The sequence below is a fragment of the Larus michahellis genome, chromosome 10 (genome assembly GCF_964199755.1).
Source record: "Larus michahellis chromosome 10, bLarMic1.1, whole genome shotgun sequence".
NCBI classification, from domain to species: Eukaryota; Metazoa; Chordata; class Aves; order Charadriiformes; family Laridae; genus Larus; species Larus michahellis.
Window position 1 is genome coordinate 2,981,994 of NC_133905.1, and position 15,350 is coordinate 2,997,343.

Genomic DNA, 15,350 nt, shown 5'->3' on the forward strand with positions numbered 1-15,350 from the left:
CGGCTCTGCCTGGCCTGTCGCGGGGGGGGGGGGGGGGGGGGGGCGGGGACGACGACGACAGTGTCGTGGTTCGGGCGTTCCCGCGCTGGTGGCTCCTCCCCGCCCGGTGCCGCCCCCGTCCCGGTGGGGCGGAGCGCTCGGTCCCCGTCCGTCCGTCCGTCCGTCCCCCCCCGGCAGAATCGGGGCGGGCGGCGGGATGTGCGGACGGACGGCCTGTTCCTTGGGGGCCGACAACCTCCGCCGGGCCTGCGCCTATCGCGATAACCGGGGCCGGCAGCGGCAGCCCGAGTGGATCCGGGCGGAGCGGTACCGGCCCTCCTACAACAAGGGCCCGCAGTCCAGCGGCCCGGTGCTGCTCTCCCGACGGCACCTCCAGCAGGTACCTCCCTCCCTTCCTTCTCTCCCTTCGCCAACCGAAACAAGGGCTCCCGGCGCCCCATCCTGGCTGCCGCCGTATCCCGGTGGGCTTAAACGGGAGCTTGGCCGGGCGGTGGGGACGGGGTCGTGCCGCCCGGGGTGGTGGGTACCCAGCCTGAACGGGACCGCCTTGTTTGGCTTCTCTTGGCGCAGCGGCAGGTATTGAATTCAGTACGTGGCAGGTATTGAGTTTTCTAGTTACAAAGATGTCTCCTCCTGTTAGTATTTACGTGTTCCTTGGGAGGGGGGGGGGGGGTGTCAGTACCATGCTTCCAGCATAGCGTTATATTTTCTGCAAAAATTCATATATAAGTAACTAACTGTGGTAGAGTTATAGAATTATAGACGTTCCCCAACGTCTATAATGGCTCTACTGGTTTTATTCTGCTTTCCTGAGGCTTTTTTTTTTTTTTTTTTCATAATGCTGCAGAGAGTGTCCGGGTCGCTTCGGTAGGGGAGGGTAGAGAGAGAAAAAAAAAAAAAATAAAAAAAAAAAAATCTCAACTTCAGAGCTGTAAAATAGCAGTACACCTGTGGTGACCGTTATCCCGGCTAATTTAAGCCTCGCCAGAGCTCACCCAGGCAACCTGAGCAGCCTGTACGGCCGTGTGTGCATCTCGCTGGGTTTCCGCAGAAGAGATGCCCGGTGAACTGCTGCTCTTCCGTGTTCAGCGGGGTGAAGCTGGGTGCGCTGAATTGAAACACCCCAATCTGGGCTCCCCCCCCCACCCAGCTCTTCCTCCCCTGGCCGGTGGGACAGCGAAAGGGGCCACTGCGATCCGCAGCCGTTACCGGCACTGGGGATGGGGTGGGACGCCTCGGTGGGGGCTGCTTTGGAGTGATGCCGTTGGGCATCCATCATACCTTCCTTTCCTGCCCTGGGGTCCCACATCCCCCCGAGCGCAGCCGGTAAGTTGATGGAGCAGAGAACATGGGGTTGGGAGCGTGATAGCGGTCACGGGCAGACACCCGCTGGGTTGTCCCTCTCCGTTCAGCTGTTGGGACACTGCGCAGTGTAACGTGCCCCTTTTTTGCCACTCCTCATCTGTGGGATGCTCTGGAAGACTTCACAAAACTGGGCATGTACATGTCCCTATATATATATATATACACACACACCCCTATAGTAGGTATATGTATACCTCTACTGCGGTTCTTTGGGAGCAGATGCCCCCGGGGCCTCGCCGGCCCCCGCTGTGCCCTGCCCGGGGCTGGCAGCTGCGGGCAGAAAGTGAGAGGGAGCTGGGGGAGAAGTGAAAGCCGCGAGGCGTTTCCATCGTCCCAAGGCAGACGGTATGCAAAGCGCAAAGGAGTGAAAGTGCACCCGGCCAGCAGAAATCACGTTATTAAAATGAAGGTGAGGCTTACGTCCTGTGGGACGCTCGCTTTTTAAAGAGGAAAGTTTTGAGGACCTTGGAGCGTGACGTAACTGTTTACCTAAGGGCTTGGGAGCTCACGTGTCCAGGCACTTCCCGCTGGAGAAAAACTGCGTTCGTTCCTCCGGAGCTGTTGGGCAAGCCTCGCGGAGACACTGTTATTTATTCCTGCAAAATATTCTTGGGCTTTCTGCTGAAGATTAATTCTTACAGCAAAGCCGTTAAGAATATGCAAAGGGTTATAATTAGTGGCTATTTCCGCATGGCTGGGGAGTGGCATCCCTGCAGAGGAGCAGCTCTGGTGCTGGGGGCACTGCGAGCCCCAGCTGGGTTCTGGGCAGGGACGCTGGCCTCTGCTCCCCTTGCAGGGGGAGAAGCCCCTCTCTCAAGCCGTGGGGATGCTCGTGGTCCCTGCAACATGTCCTTGACCCGAGGTGTTTCTCCGTCTCGTTCAAAAGGATGCCGACTCCTCCGAGCGGGTCCTCATGGACATGCGCTGGGGCCTGGTTCCCTCCTGGTTCAAAAAGGACGACCCTTCCAAAATGCAATTTAATACCTCCAACTGCCGCAGCGATACCATGCTGAAGAAGTCCTCCTACAAGGTGAGTTGCTGCTGCCTTTGTGTCCAGCTTGAAGAGCTCGCGTAGTCGGCAAAACCAGAGCCGAAGCCTCTCCCTAGCGAGTACCGGCCTCCTGCTGCAGAGGGGAGTTCGGTCCCTGCGCTGCGGAGCTGGCGGATCTCATTAAAGTAGAAGAACTGAAAAGGTTGTTGCTGGTGAAGCTCACCTTTCATCCCAGCGCTGGTGGTGGCGTTTGTGTGCCCCGTGGGGCAGCATAGGGGAGCCCCAGGAGGGAGCGGGGGGGCTGGGTGGTCCCAGCGGCCCCTGTCCTTCCTTGCAGCCTGCTCGGGGCTGCTCTTCACCCCTCGCTTGTGTTTTCTCTCCCCCAGGGTGCTCTCCTCCAGGGCAAGCGCTGCGTGGTCCTGGCAGATGGCTTCTACGAGTGGCAGCAGCAGAGCGGGGGGAAGCAGCCGTATTTCATTTACTTCCCCCAGACCAAGGACGCTGTGGTACGGGGTCCCTCGCCATGTCTGAATGCTCTGAGCCCCTGCTCCCTCCTGGGAAAAGCTCCCTTCCCTCCAGCCGTGCCCGTCTCTGGGGGTCTCCCTTTCCCAACGGGGTTCTGGTCCAAGGCAGGCTTGCACCCTGGCATCCCTCTGCGGCCGGCGGTCCCCCAGCTGTAAATGGTGCCACAGCGTCCCCGCCGTCACGCTGGCTGCTCCCCGCATGCCGGGTATTTGCATGGGTGGGTGATGTGTCTCGCAGGGGACTGGGCTGGGAGTTTCGCTGCCTCTTTCCGTCAGCTGAGCCGGCGGCCGGGATGTTCAGAAGTGGAGGAGGGCGCTGGCTTGCCCTGGAAGGCGCTCCTGCTGCTTCTCCTGGCGTTACCTCAAATTAGTGGAAGGGCTCCTGGAAAGCCCTCAGATTAGTGCAGTTCATGACTGAGATTAACGAGCCACGGCACCGGCCAGTCTGCGATGTTTTGGATGCCCGCGGGTCGGCACTGACCGGGGCGATGGGGCCTCTCTTCTGTAGGCCGAGGAGAAGGAGGGAGAGGAGGAATGGAGAGGCTGGAGGTTGCTCACCATGGCTGGGATTTTCGACTGCTGGGAGCCACCGGCGGGAGGAGAAATGCTGTACACTTACACCATCATCACCGTGGATGCCTCCAAGGACGTGAGCTTCATCCATCACAGGCAAGTGAGAGCCGGGGGTGGGGGGGCTGCAGGGCGGCGGGGGGGTGCGGGAGGAAAGCTGCGCCTCCAAACGCTGGTCTGGCAGCAGGCAGGCAGGGAGCCCTGCCACCTCCTGATGCCCTGGGAGACAAACGCTACAACATTACCAGCTTGTTTCGGGTCACCGGCTCACGCCCTTTCCATAAATCACCATCTTTGTGCCCTGGCGGGTGGCGGTCAGAGTTGGATCGCTCTCCGGAGTTGGATCGCTCTCCGGAGTTGGATCGTTCTCCGCCTGACTAGGGCTTGGCAGTCAACTCCTCCGCCTCTTCCAGCAAAGCAGCTACCTGGGCAAAGCGAACGCGTGCTCTGCCTTGAAGAAGAGCATCCCACTGCTTTGATTTTCCCCCCGTTCCCCCCCGAGCTGCCGGCTCCTTGCTAACGTACAAGCCCAGCTTTTGCCACCCGGCTCTGCCATATGGGCACTGGGCTTTGGCTCTGACTTCCGTGTCCCCTAGGATGCCAGCCATCCTGGACGGGGACGAGGCCATCAGGAAATGGCTGGACTTTGCCGAAGTGCCAACCCAAGAAGCGGTTAAACTCATCCAGCCCACGGAGAACATCGTCTTCCACCCAGTCTCCACCTTTGTCAACAGCGTCCGCAACAACGCGCCCCAGTGTCTCGCACCCATCGAGCTGGGAGCCAAGAAGGTGAGCGCTGGGGGGGTTGGCAGGGGAGGGCTTGGCCACGGTGACGTCCCCAAGCGGGGATGATGGTGCCGGGCTGCAGGAGGGGCAGCAGCAGGCGGCATCTGCAGGGCATGGCTGTGCTTGATGCTGGAGCAAAGAGCCCCCAACAGATTCCCTTCCCTCCACTTCCAGAAACAAACCGTCACCCCGTGCCAGGATTTCTCTGCCAAATGAGCCAAATTCCATGTGAATTGGGGCTTGGAACAAGCCTGTTCCCGGCAGCCCGGGGAACCTCCTGCAGATGTGCCTTGATTGCTCCAGCCTCCCCGTCCTGCTCTGGACCAGCTCTCGCAGTCGGCTGCCTGCCCTGCTCTCGCTCTGCTTCTGACTTCTCTCCCGCTGTCTTTTGTCTCTCCAGGAGGCCGAAGCCACCCCGAGCAGCAAAACGATGCTGGGCTGGTTAAAAAACTCACAGGAGGGTTCTCCCCAGAAGAAAGAAAATGATTTGCCCAGGTGGACGAGCCAGTTCATCCACAGCCCTTCGCCCAAGAAAACCAGTGCAGATATCCTGCAGCAGTGGCTGGGGAAGGAGGGACAGCCGGCTGCGAAGAAGCGCAAGGCTTAGGCACCAGCTGGGATGGCTGGCCATCCTTTTTCCTTCTGATTTGCCTAAGCAGAACGAGGAATGGTGGTGGGTTTTTTTTTTTTGGAAAGCTTTGCAGACTGGTGTTGAGATTCTCCAGGCCTCTCAGGTGTTGATCCGATGCTCTAGGTTGTTGTCTCTGTTCTTCGTGTCGTGTTAAAGGTTGGTGTTTGTCTTTAAAGCTTTTGGCTTTGTCTTGTGCTGACGGGAGTGAATATAACCTGCTGGCCTCCCTCCCTGCCAGTCGCTCGTGAGGACCGGAGATGATAAAGCCCTGAGGACCATCTCAGCCGGCTGGGGAGGAGCAGCTTCTGCCTTCTCACAGTGTCCGTGTCTCCTTCTTCTGTTTTCTTTTCTTTTCCCTTTTTTTTCTTTGGTGTTAAACGGGTACCTCTTTTTCCATTTAATTCCACATCGCTTCTGTACAAATTCCTTTCTGGTACTCTTGCCCTCAAAAGACGGCTGCGGTGCAGAGGAAGGTGCAATAGATACTAGGAGGAAACCCCAGGCTGGGAAGATCTGCCGGAGTCATCCCGCGCTGCACCAGCGTTGCCACCTGCATCCTTGGCTCCTGCCCAGGGAGGTGTTTGAGCGGCGCCGGGGAGGAACGGGACTTTTCTTGGGTTCCCCTGCGGGCAGCGGGGGTGGGACAGCCTGTCTTGGTCACGTTGTTTGTACGATCGTTTTTGTTAATGGGATTTGAAGACTTAGAGAGGATTTTCGTGGTCTGTGGAGGGATGCGCTCCGCCTGGTTCATAAAGGTCGTTCATTAAAGCCCAGATAACCAAAGTGCCGTTACAGACCAGCCTAGGGCGGTTGGTTTTGAGGTCAGGGATTTTGTCAACAGAGCCAGATGTTGCAGACCAAAAAGCCTTACATGGTGGCACCCTTGCAGTGCTTCATTTGTATTGGAAAAAATAAAATGGGATTCACTGGCTGACTGCGCAGTGCCCTTGTCCGTGTGCGTGTCCGTGTCCCCCTTGCCCACCCCAGCCCCTTGCCCCTGTTTCTGTGTCTCCTCTCCAGCTGCTGAGGCAGAGACCAGCTACCTGCTGCTGAGCTCTCAGGGTAGAAGTAGGGCCGTGTTGCTGGAGCATTTCCGTTTGCCAGTGGAATGTATTCCCTGGGGATTTATTTCAGGGCACCTCTCGAATGATCTGTCCCTGGGGAGCCGCAGGAGCAGCTGTAGCTGGGGCTCGTCCCTGGGGAGGGTCAGTGGAGCCAGAGCAGGAGCTGCAGGACGGGCATCCGGGGAGGGCCAAATCCGTCTCTGAATCCCTCGCGTGCCACGGAGGCGGCTGAGCCCAGAAGGTCTCCTGGCTTATGGGAAGCTGGGGTGGGATTAGGATTTCCAGCCAGAAAGCCTGTTGCTCGCTGGCTCCTCCTCGCTCCCACTGTGACTTGAGGCAAGAGAGTCGCTGCATTAGCAGCTCCTGGCAGAATAAATAGTTCTTCATGCGCTGGGGCTGTCACCTTGGTGCCTATACTTGCAGGAGCCATGAGGGAGGTTTCTCTCCCTGCCTGGCCATCACTCCTCCAGCATGAGCAGCTCAGCTGCCCTGGCCCGGTCGGTGCTAACTGCAGATCAGGCTTTTCCAAAGGTCACTACCGGCTCGTCTCAAATTCGTTTCAGGTCTCCAGTTGCTGTGGAGGGAGTGAAGATGCTGAGCACGAGCAGGGCATGCTCACCTTTCCCCGCTCTGGGGAACATAATCCTTCCCTTGGGGAGGCATGGGCGGATGCAAAGATGCAGGGCACAGCTTATCTCCCTCCGGGCTGTGAGCACCGGCGGCGGCAGCAGCGTCACCAATTAAAAAACTGTGCTGAGGGTTTAATGAGAAGTTGTTATTGCCGAACCTTTAAACCGGAGCCTGGCTGCTCGCCCGCCGCCGTTTGCAGCGGTTGCTTCTACCTGGCAAGGAGATGACTGCGCTCAACCCAGCGTGACCTGGGCCCAAAAGCTGGCGTGGGAGCAACTTTCCCCTTTGATGCTCTGGCAGGGAGGGCAGCGCGGGCAGGCGGGGGGGATGCTCGGGAGGCGGGGGGAGTCCCCCGATGGGGGGGATTCCCCCCCCATCGGGGGACTCCCCCCGCCTCCCGAGCATCCCCCCCGCGCCTGCAGGCCCTGCAATCCTTCCAGGAGAGGAGGCCTGTGGAGAGGGCTATGGATTTGGGCAAAGCAAAAGGGGCAGCCGGTGAGGAGCGGCAGCGCTGCCGAGACACCCAGGGGAACTCCCCACCGCCACCACCACCCCGGCCCCTGCGCAGCCAGGAAAGAGCTAAGCTACAGGGGCGTGTGGGTTACCCCTGGCTGCGCCCGGGCTCGGCCGGTTGGTAGCCGGGACCCCTCCACCCCCCCGGAGCAAGGGCCAGAGCCGTGTCGCTCCCCGCCGGGCGCTGCCCTCGGCGCCGGCCCCGCGGCCGAGCCCGGGCTCTGCGAGCCCTATGCAAATCAGGGATCGAGGCAACAACCAATCAGCGCCGCGCCGGCGGCGGCGGCAACCAATGGGAAGAGGCGGGCAGCGGGGCGGGCAGGGATATCCGCGGCGCGGCGGCGGCGGCGCTGGCAGTGCGGCGGCGGGCGGCGCGCAGGGCGGAGCGGCGGAGGCGACGGCTGCGGGTAAGGGCGGCGCGGCAGCGGCGGGCGGGGACGGTGGGGCCCCGGCCCGGAGGCGCGGTGTAATCGGCGTGTTATCCTTCCCCGCAGGCGCCGGGACCGTCTGTGTGTTGCGGCGCTTCTTGGGAGGAGGAGGAGGCGGCGGCGGCGAGTGGCCGCTGCCTGCCGGCCATGTCGGGCCGGGGGAAGTCCGGCGGCAAAGCGCGGGCCAAGGCCAAGTCGCGCTCGTCGCGGGCCGGGCTGCAGTTCCCCGTGGGCCGGGTGCACCGGCTGCTGCGGAAGGGTAACTACGCGGAGCGGGTGGGCGCCGGGGCGCCGGTGTACCTGGCGGCGGTGCTGGAGTACCTCTCGGCTGAGATCCTGGAGCTGGCGGGCAACGCGGCCCGCGACAACAAGAAGACGCGCATCATCCCGCGGCACCTGCAGCTCGCCATCCGCAACGACGAGGAGCTCAACAAGCTGCTGGGCGGCGTGACCATCGCCCAGGGCGGTGTCCTGCCCAACATTCAGGCCGTGCTGCTGCCCAAGAAGACGCAGAGCTCCAAGAAGTGAGCGCTGCCCCCCCGCCCCTTACCTCCTCCCCGGCCCCCTCTTCACTACTGTCCTACCTCCCCTTACAAGGGGGCTGGGGTTCCCTTTCCTGCCCCCCCCCAGCCCGGGCTGGGTGGTGAGCCCTGGCAGCACCCCGCCGGCCCTCCGCTAGCCCCCCAGCCTGGGCTATGGCTGGGTGCTGGGGGAGCATGGGTGAGGTGATGCCCTGCTTGTGCCCCCACCCTGCCCCTCTTCCTTCTCGAAGAAGTGTTTTTGGAGGAGGCAGCTGGATCACAGCTGTCGGCAGTGATGGCGTTTGGAGCCGCATGGTTGGGTCACAGTGCTGAGCTGCTGGTAGCTGCTGAGGATTGTTTTGGCTGACGTGGGGATGGACATGGGCACCCCTAGCCACCTCTCCCCTCTGGCAGCCCTGGGGCTGTGCAGGGCCCCCCCAGCTGGCCCCGCTCACCCTGCATTAGGATGGGACTTGCTGCTGCTGTGCCCCCTCCCAGCAATGCCATCCCGGCCGCACTGCAGCGGGGAGGGCAGGGGGCTGGAAAATGTGAAAAGGAGGAAAAGTTTCTCCATTGGCAAGAAGTGACTGTTAGTTTTAGTTTGGTTCATGGTAAAGCTAGTGCATTGCCTACTGTAAAGAAGCTCTGGTCCTATTTATTTTAAGGTCTCTTATTTTGGGGTACCTCCCTGCAAAGTCACCTTCCTGTGGCTCCCTGGCTTCGTGGGTGCTGGGGGGCTCGGTGGTCCCACACGCCGTGGGTCCCGCTAGCGGGGTGGGGTGGAGGCTGCAGTGACAAATCCCCTCGGAGAGCGTCGCAAGGTCAGGCGCCCGCCGGGAGCGGGAGCTGCCATCTTCTGCTGTGGCTCCCCTCCTCTCCCGGCTGCGGAAGCCCTTCGTCTCGCCGAGAGCTACCCTGTACCCTGGTTGCACTTCTGGAAATGACATGCCGTGTCTTTTTTTGTTGTTGTTGTTCTTGTTGTTTGTTTGTTCAACACTACTTCTGGTTCTGAGAAATAAAGTGATGATTATATCTGTTAACTGTAACCTTCTATGGATTAATATTTCTTTTTAAAGGCAACCCTAGAGTTTGTATTAAAACCCACTCTTAGCTAGTACTGTATTTATTTAATGGCTGTGTGGATAATGTGCGAGCATGGGGGCAGGCTAGCTGTCCCGTGACACCTGGAATAGCTGATGCAGAGACAGCTTTCCTCGCTGCCCAGAGCAGCCCGCTTCTGTGGAGGCCGATAGTCGTGTGCATGCGGCAGTGTCTGGGCAATCGGACCATAGACCTTCATAACGTGTTTTTTAAGTTTAAAAAAAAAAAAAAAAAAGAGCAATTTCTATTTATGTGCTGTAAGTAGCATGTGTTCGACCTATTGAATCAGCTGTTAATCTTGTGGATGAAGTAACTTACCCTGGCTCTGAGTTTATTATTATCTAGAGTAGATGAACCTGGATGCTTGTCAACTGGTTTTATGAAGGGGTTTTTTCGCTCTGTTGTGGAACGTGGAAGCGGTGTGTTCGTTAGTGTTGTGCTAATGGGGGTGCGGACATGTCCCGCGGTTACGCCGGGGTATCCTGACCTCGGGTGGGTGGGGGGCACCTGGCCACAGCCCCCCCGGGATCTTTCTTACTCCTGTAAAGTGACTGTTAATGTTGGCGAGGTGGGGGTGAGGGGTTTCCTTCCCGTCCACCCGGCGGTGGCTGACATGTCTGTATCCAAGTGTCTTGTTCTCTTCCCTCTTGTTTTCTCCAGGACCAGCGTTTGGTACAACCCGAGAGTGCTTTGTATTTCTTAGAAAAATGCAGAACTTGTGATACTGAAAAGAACGGTGCAAACCAATATCTGATTAAACTGGTTCCCTGTCGAACGTGCTGTGTCTTGTCACCTCACCGAACTACTGACTCTAGCAGCGGTCTGTGGGAGCCGGCTCTCTGGTGGCATCCTGATATCTGGGCTTGGTTTTCCCCAAGTGGGGAGGGACTAGTAAAGCACCACATCTGACCTAGCAGTGGTCCTGCTTGACCTTCACTCTGACAAATGGTCTTGTCCTGCCCCTGGGAGTGGATAAAACCCTTCTCTGGCTCTTCTCCCTGCTCATGGGAATGCCGTGTTGCCTGGTCGCTCTGTCACTAGCACCAGGAAGCCTGAGCTGCCCCTGAGCTGGCAGCAGCAAAGGGGGGAGTAAGGCTGGACCCAGGACCCTCCCCAGTGCTGGAGGTGCTTTCCCCACCCCATGGGCTGCCCAGGACCCTCTGGGTGACCTTGCAGGCAAGTAGGCAGAGATGGGCTTGCGGAGGTCAGGTGGGAAAAGCTGATCTGATGAGGAGAGAGGAGGTCTGGAGATACTGGGTGTTGGACACCCTCTCCCAGTGTTGGACATCTCCCAGTTTGTTGCGCTGGTGCCTGGTGTGCAAGCCAGAGTTGCTCCTGGCTTGGGTTTGGGAGGAAAGGTTGTGGGAAGCTTAGATACCTTCCAGTGGGGTCAGGGTTGGGTGCTGGCGAGGTCTGTGCTGGGCTGTGGAAGGTGTTGGGCAGGACTGGAGCTGCTGGACTGGTCTCCGTAGGGCAGTGCACCTTCTGCCCTGCCAAACGTGCTGTCCAGAACAGAAGGCAGAAAGGAGGATTAAGCAGTTGAGGGTGCCCTGGGGCAGGGAACGGGGACATGTCAGGCTGCTGTGCTGCACGCCTGGGGCTGAGTAGCTCTGTAGCCACCCGAGCTATTGTGTGGCTCTGCCCAGGCTGGTGGGGTGATGCCTGCAGCTACGACTAGGAGCTGGTGACACATGTGGTGCCCTTGACATTGAGCTCCAGCTGGGTTCTGAACTTCCAGCTGTGTGATGGACTGTCTGGGAAAGCTGGGCTATTGCAGACCAAAGGAAATCCTGTCCGTCTCGCCAAGCGTTGCTAAAGCACTTGGCCTTTATCACCTGCTAAACTTCACATCTGAACATCGTTGTGACCAGGACAGTGCAAGTCTTGGTCTTTATTAGAAAGCTGGAGTGGACTTTGCCACCTTCAAGCTTGCAGCTCCAGAGAGAGGTCTCTCAGCTTCTTGGAGCAGTGTTGCTGGTCCTGGCTCTTCTGAATGCTTTGGAGCACCAGAGCAGTTGAGCTCATAAAATAAGGACTTGGCTGAGTAGAGCCTTCCCAGAGGTCACAGGGGCCTGAAAGGGTGTTTGAGGGTCTTTGCTTCCCTGGAGGAGGGGGCAGGGGGCTGCAGGGCTCTTCCCCTGCCTCCTCTTGAGCACTGAAGGCGAGATAAGCCCAGACCTGGAACTGAAGCTGTCTTCTGTGCCTCTTGCTGTGTGCAGTGGAGTCTCCACCAGCTGCGTACCTCAGCTCTGGAACTGGCTGTGTTTGGGTGACGAGACTGGAGTCACTGGCCCTTGGGGCTTGGGTTTCTCTCCAGTGCCTGGCCCTTGTGGCTAGCAGCACCCATGGGAGCTCGCATGGGGATGCTCCAGCATCACAGCTCCTGGCAGTCTCTACCTGTGAGGTGAGATGCTGCTGGCCCCTCTGACCAAGAGGTCAGAGCAGGTCCTCCAGCTGGACCTGCGCGGTGTGTTGCCCTGCTGCCTTCCCCCTGCCGGGCAGCCGGAGGCTGGCTGACTGCCTGCCCACGGGAATGCCACCCGTGGATTACCTTCGTAGTAACGCTCCTTAGCAGTGGAGCAGTTTGCCTCAGGTCAGCGCTGAGGGCAGAGCCGTGCCCTTGCTGAGTCGTTGGCCTGACCACCCCTCATGGGGCACGGGGCCGCCCCTCCATCTGCTGCTGTGCTTACGCCAGCCAGCTGCTGGACTGCGAGGCTGGCCAGACCTGGGTGATGGCAACCCCTCCAAAACCTGCAGTGTCATCTATTGACTGAGGAGACAACTGCAGATCGTTGCTGGGATGCAGCCGCTCTCCCCCGGTACTGGAGGTTGCTGGCAGGCGCCCGGGCTTGGTGTGAGACTCCTTTGGGCAGGGGGACGGTGGCAGGTTGGACCCAGCAGCAGCCTGTCCTACGTATAGCCCCGGAGGGAGGCTGCAGCCTCCCAGGAGCAGAGTCTCGCTGGCCTCCTCCAGGGGCACGGCTGGCTTGTCTGAATTCAGCTGACTTTTCTTCAGGGAGTGAAATTTGCTTCCCTTCTCCCCTGCTTGTGCTCCCACGGGCACAGGGATAAAGCTGCTGCTTTATCAGGAGGGTTGAATGGGCCCTGGAGGATGGGGGCTGCTCCTTTCCTGGCAGTGCCGAAGGGGTTGTGGCTGTCCCCAAGCACCGTCTGGCTGCTGTTCCCTTGCCCCCTCCTCGTGGGGGCCTCGGGCATTGGGCTGATCTGTGCTGTGCTCCCCAGGAGCACGTAGATGCTCTGAGCGCAGCACCTGGGAGGGGGCGGTGATGCTCCTGCTTGGTGCCCTCCTCCCTCTCTGGTGGAGGCAGCTGAGCTGGACCCTGCTGTGAGGCAGTTTTTGGTATTTTTGGGTGACAGCCCGTTCGGTTCGACTGCAACACCTCCTGCCCCACTCCCTGCTGGCCCCTTCCCCCCACCCACCCCCGCTGTGAGACGGGGTCCCCGGCGAGCAATGCTTGTGTCGCTGCGGGCTCACCCCGCGCCTGCAGAACAAGATGGCCCAGATCCTCGGCAGGGCTTTACGCAACCTCGCTGCTGCCAGCTATAAATAGGCGCAGCCATGGAGGCGAGGAGTGGCTCCACGGGGTGCAGGCCGCGGCTCCGAGTGCCTTACACCCCCCCCCCCAGCCGCTGATGCCCGGGGCACAGCAGGAACCGCAGATCCCGGGGGAAAGGCACCCGCAGCTGCGGGGAATAGTGGAGGTAGGGGTGCGTCCTGGGAGCTGCCCCCCCCCCCCCGCCTCCAATTCGGGTGCTGCGGGGGGGGGGGGGGGGTGGGGTTGTCCCCATTCACTGCATCCACCATCCCCCCCCCCCACCGCTCAGCCAAGCGCAGCTGCGCAGGGACCGCGCTCCTCCCCAGCCGCCATGGCCGGGGAATCCTCACTCCGCTCGTCCTGCCCTTCCTTCCCGGCAGGCGCGGCTTCCCACCCGCCCCCATCTCCCTGGAGGCCGGGAGCAGCGCCGCAGAGCCCCCTGGGCCCCCCCTCCTCTCCTCCAGGCTGGGCTGCCACCCACCCTCGCCCCGCGCCTCGCCCCGGGGGCTCCGCGGCCCCGGCCCTCCCCGCCCCGCAGGGAGCACACCACAGCTCTGACGTTTTTTAACAATTTATTTGAAACGACGATAAATGAAAAGAAAAAAAAAAATACGAAAACGAAAAAAAACCCCACCCCACCCTCCCTCAAAAAAAACAAAACAAAAAAAATCCCGAAAACCAACCCAAAACCGATTTGGAAAAAAAAAAAAAAAAAAAAAAGACTGACACAAAAATTAAAGGCCATTGAAGATGCGACCTGAACCGGCGGCCCCCGGCTCCCCCCGCGGGCCGCCCCGCCAGCGCCGCCCCTTAAGAGCGCCCCGACGCCGCGGCAGCCAATTGGCGCCCAACGGCCCGTTGCCATGGCGCCGGGGCCGGCAGCCAATAGGGGGCGCGGTGGCTTTTCGAAATGGCCGGGCGCAAGCAACGGGGGCGCCCGGAGGGAGGGGAGGGGAGGGGCGGGGCGGGCCCGGGCGGCGGGAGCCGGCCCACGTGGCGCGGGGGGCAGCGGGGGCGCCGCCGCCGCCGCAAAATGGCTGCTATGGAAACCGGGCGGGAAAAAACCCTGTGAAGCACCGGGGAGGCGGGGGAGGGGATGGCAGAGAAGGAAAAGGGGGGGGGGGGGGGGGGCTGGTCGGGAACCGTCTACACGCGGGGAGGGGCACGGCCGAAAACAAAAGGGCGCGATCGGGGAGAAGCCGCGGGGTGTGGGGGGATGGAAAAAATAAGGCGCCGGGGAAGGGGAAAGGAAAGGGGGCTGGGGCAGGCGCGGCCCCGCTCACCGCGCACGGCGGCGCCCGCGGAGCCGAGTCAGCAACACAAAGACAAAGCGGGTCCCCTGGGGTCCGTCCTCAGAGCAGTCTGTGCCGCGGGGCTCGCAGTCCGGGGGGGTGGGGGGCGGCGGGGGGGCTCCCCGCGCCCCGCTCTCATGCCTTCCTGCTCTTCAGCGCCTTGGGCTTTGCCGACTTCTTCACCTTCTTGCCCCCGGGGGACGCGGCTCCCTTCTTGGTGGCCTTCTTGGCTTTGCCCTTGTCCTTCTTCGCCGCCGCGCCACCGGCTCCCTTCTTGTGGGATTTCTTCTCGGGTTTCTTGCTTTTGGCCGCCGGCTTCTTCTCCGCCCGTCGGGACGTGGAGGCCGTCGCCTTCTTGTGGGACTTGTGGGCGCTGCTGCCCGCGCCCCCCTCGCCGCCGCCTTCCAGCTTCTTCCTGTTGAGCTTGAAGGAGCCGTTGGCTCCGGTGCCCTTGACCTGGAGCAGCGTGTCGTTCTGCACCAGCGCCTTGATGGAGTACTTCAGGTAGGTCCTGCCGTTCTGCTGGTCGAACCAGGCCACCTTCTTGGCCTCGTTATAAATCTTGGCCAGCGAGGAGCCATTGCGCTCGCCCAGCTTGCGGATCGTCTCCACCACCAGCTGGCTGTATTTGCCCGGCTGGTTCTTTTTCTTGTTGTTCTTCTTCTTCTTCGACGGCGACAGCGAGGAGCTGCCGCCGCCTTTCGCCTTCTTAGCGGTGGCTTTCTTCTCCGGGGCGAGCGGCACCTCCTCCGCCTCGGTCAGGGGCAAATCGGCTTCTTCCAGCTCCACCGACATGGTGGCGCGGACGGTAGGAGGGAGGCGGGGGGCGGGCAGGGGCACAACCGCGGCGTGGCGGAGGCCCGGCGCGGACGCGCTGCTCTCTCTGCTCTCCACTCGCCTCCGCGCCACCGCCGCCGCCGCGCTCTGGCGGGGCGGGCGCCGCCGCCGCCCTTTATATGGGCGCGGGGCGGACCACGTTGAGAACAACAACAGCCTGGTCCGCCGCCAGCTCCAACTTGTGCTTCTTGGGGCCCTTTCGCGGGGCTCCCGCGACGCCGCCGGGGACCCCCCCGCCGCCCCGCCCGCTCCGCGCCCCGCGCCCGGACGCCCCCCAGCCCGCCGCCGCCCCCCCGCCCCCCGCCGCGCTCCGCCCGCCGCCCCCCGCCGCGATTTCGGGGGCGCGCCCGGCGCGGCGGCGGGAGTGAGGAGGGGGGCGCCCGGTGCGGCGGCGGCTGGGGCCCAGCGGCGGCCCCCCCCGGCGTCGCCGCCGCCGCCGCCCGCTGCCCAAGAGGGGCCGCCGCGGGGGGGGGAAGGCGGCGGGGGCCGGGGGGGGGCGGTGGCGGCACTGGCCCCGGGTTCTCCGGGGGGAACTAACAC

At 61.5% G+C, this 15,350-nt stretch overlaps 3 protein-coding genes across 4 annotated transcripts; 2 read left to right on the top strand and 1 right to left on the bottom strand.

The window, feature by feature from the left end:
- The first annotated feature begins 39 nt into the window (after nt 1-39).
- Nucleotides 40-5,798, top strand: HMCES (5-hydroxymethylcytosine binding, ES cell specific). 2 transcript variants are annotated; one of them, XM_074603355.1, is made up of 6 exons: nt 40-379; nt 2,252-2,395; nt 2,743-2,862; nt 3,389-3,549; nt 4,047-4,239; nt 4,637-5,798. In XM_074603355.1, exons 1-6 carry the CDS (start codon nt 197-199, stop codon nt 4,841-4,843), a joined length of 1,008 nt encoding a protein of 335 aa, XP_074459456.1. In that variant the 5' UTR covers nt 40-196; the 3' UTR covers nt 4,844-5,798. The 2 variants fall into 2 exon arrangements, with proteins under 2 accessions (XP_074459456.1, XP_074459457.1); XM_074603356.1 differs by lacking the exon at nt 2,743-2,862 and having other exon boundaries at nt 117-379.
- A 1,611-nt stretch (nt 5,799-7,409) lies between these two features.
- LOC141749598 (histone H2A type 2-B-like) lies at nt 7,410-9,899 on the top strand. The gene is made up of 2 exons (XM_074603357.1): nt 7,410-7,481; nt 7,569-9,899. Exon 2 carries the CDS (start codon nt 7,650-7,652, stop codon nt 8,028-8,030), a length of 381 nt encoding a protein of 126 aa, XP_074459458.1. The 5' UTR covers nt 7,410-7,481; nt 7,569-7,649; the 3' UTR covers nt 8,031-9,899.
- A 3,170-nt stretch (nt 9,900-13,069) lies between these two features.
- Nucleotides 13,070-14,934, bottom strand: H1-10 (H1.10 linker histone). Its single transcript, XM_074603082.1, has one exon. It carries the CDS (start codon nt 14,766-14,768, stop codon nt 14,109-14,111), a length of 660 nt encoding a protein of 219 aa, XP_074459183.1. The 5' UTR covers nt 14,769-14,934; the 3' UTR covers nt 13,070-14,108.
- Nucleotides 14,935-15,350: the final 416 nt, after the last annotated feature.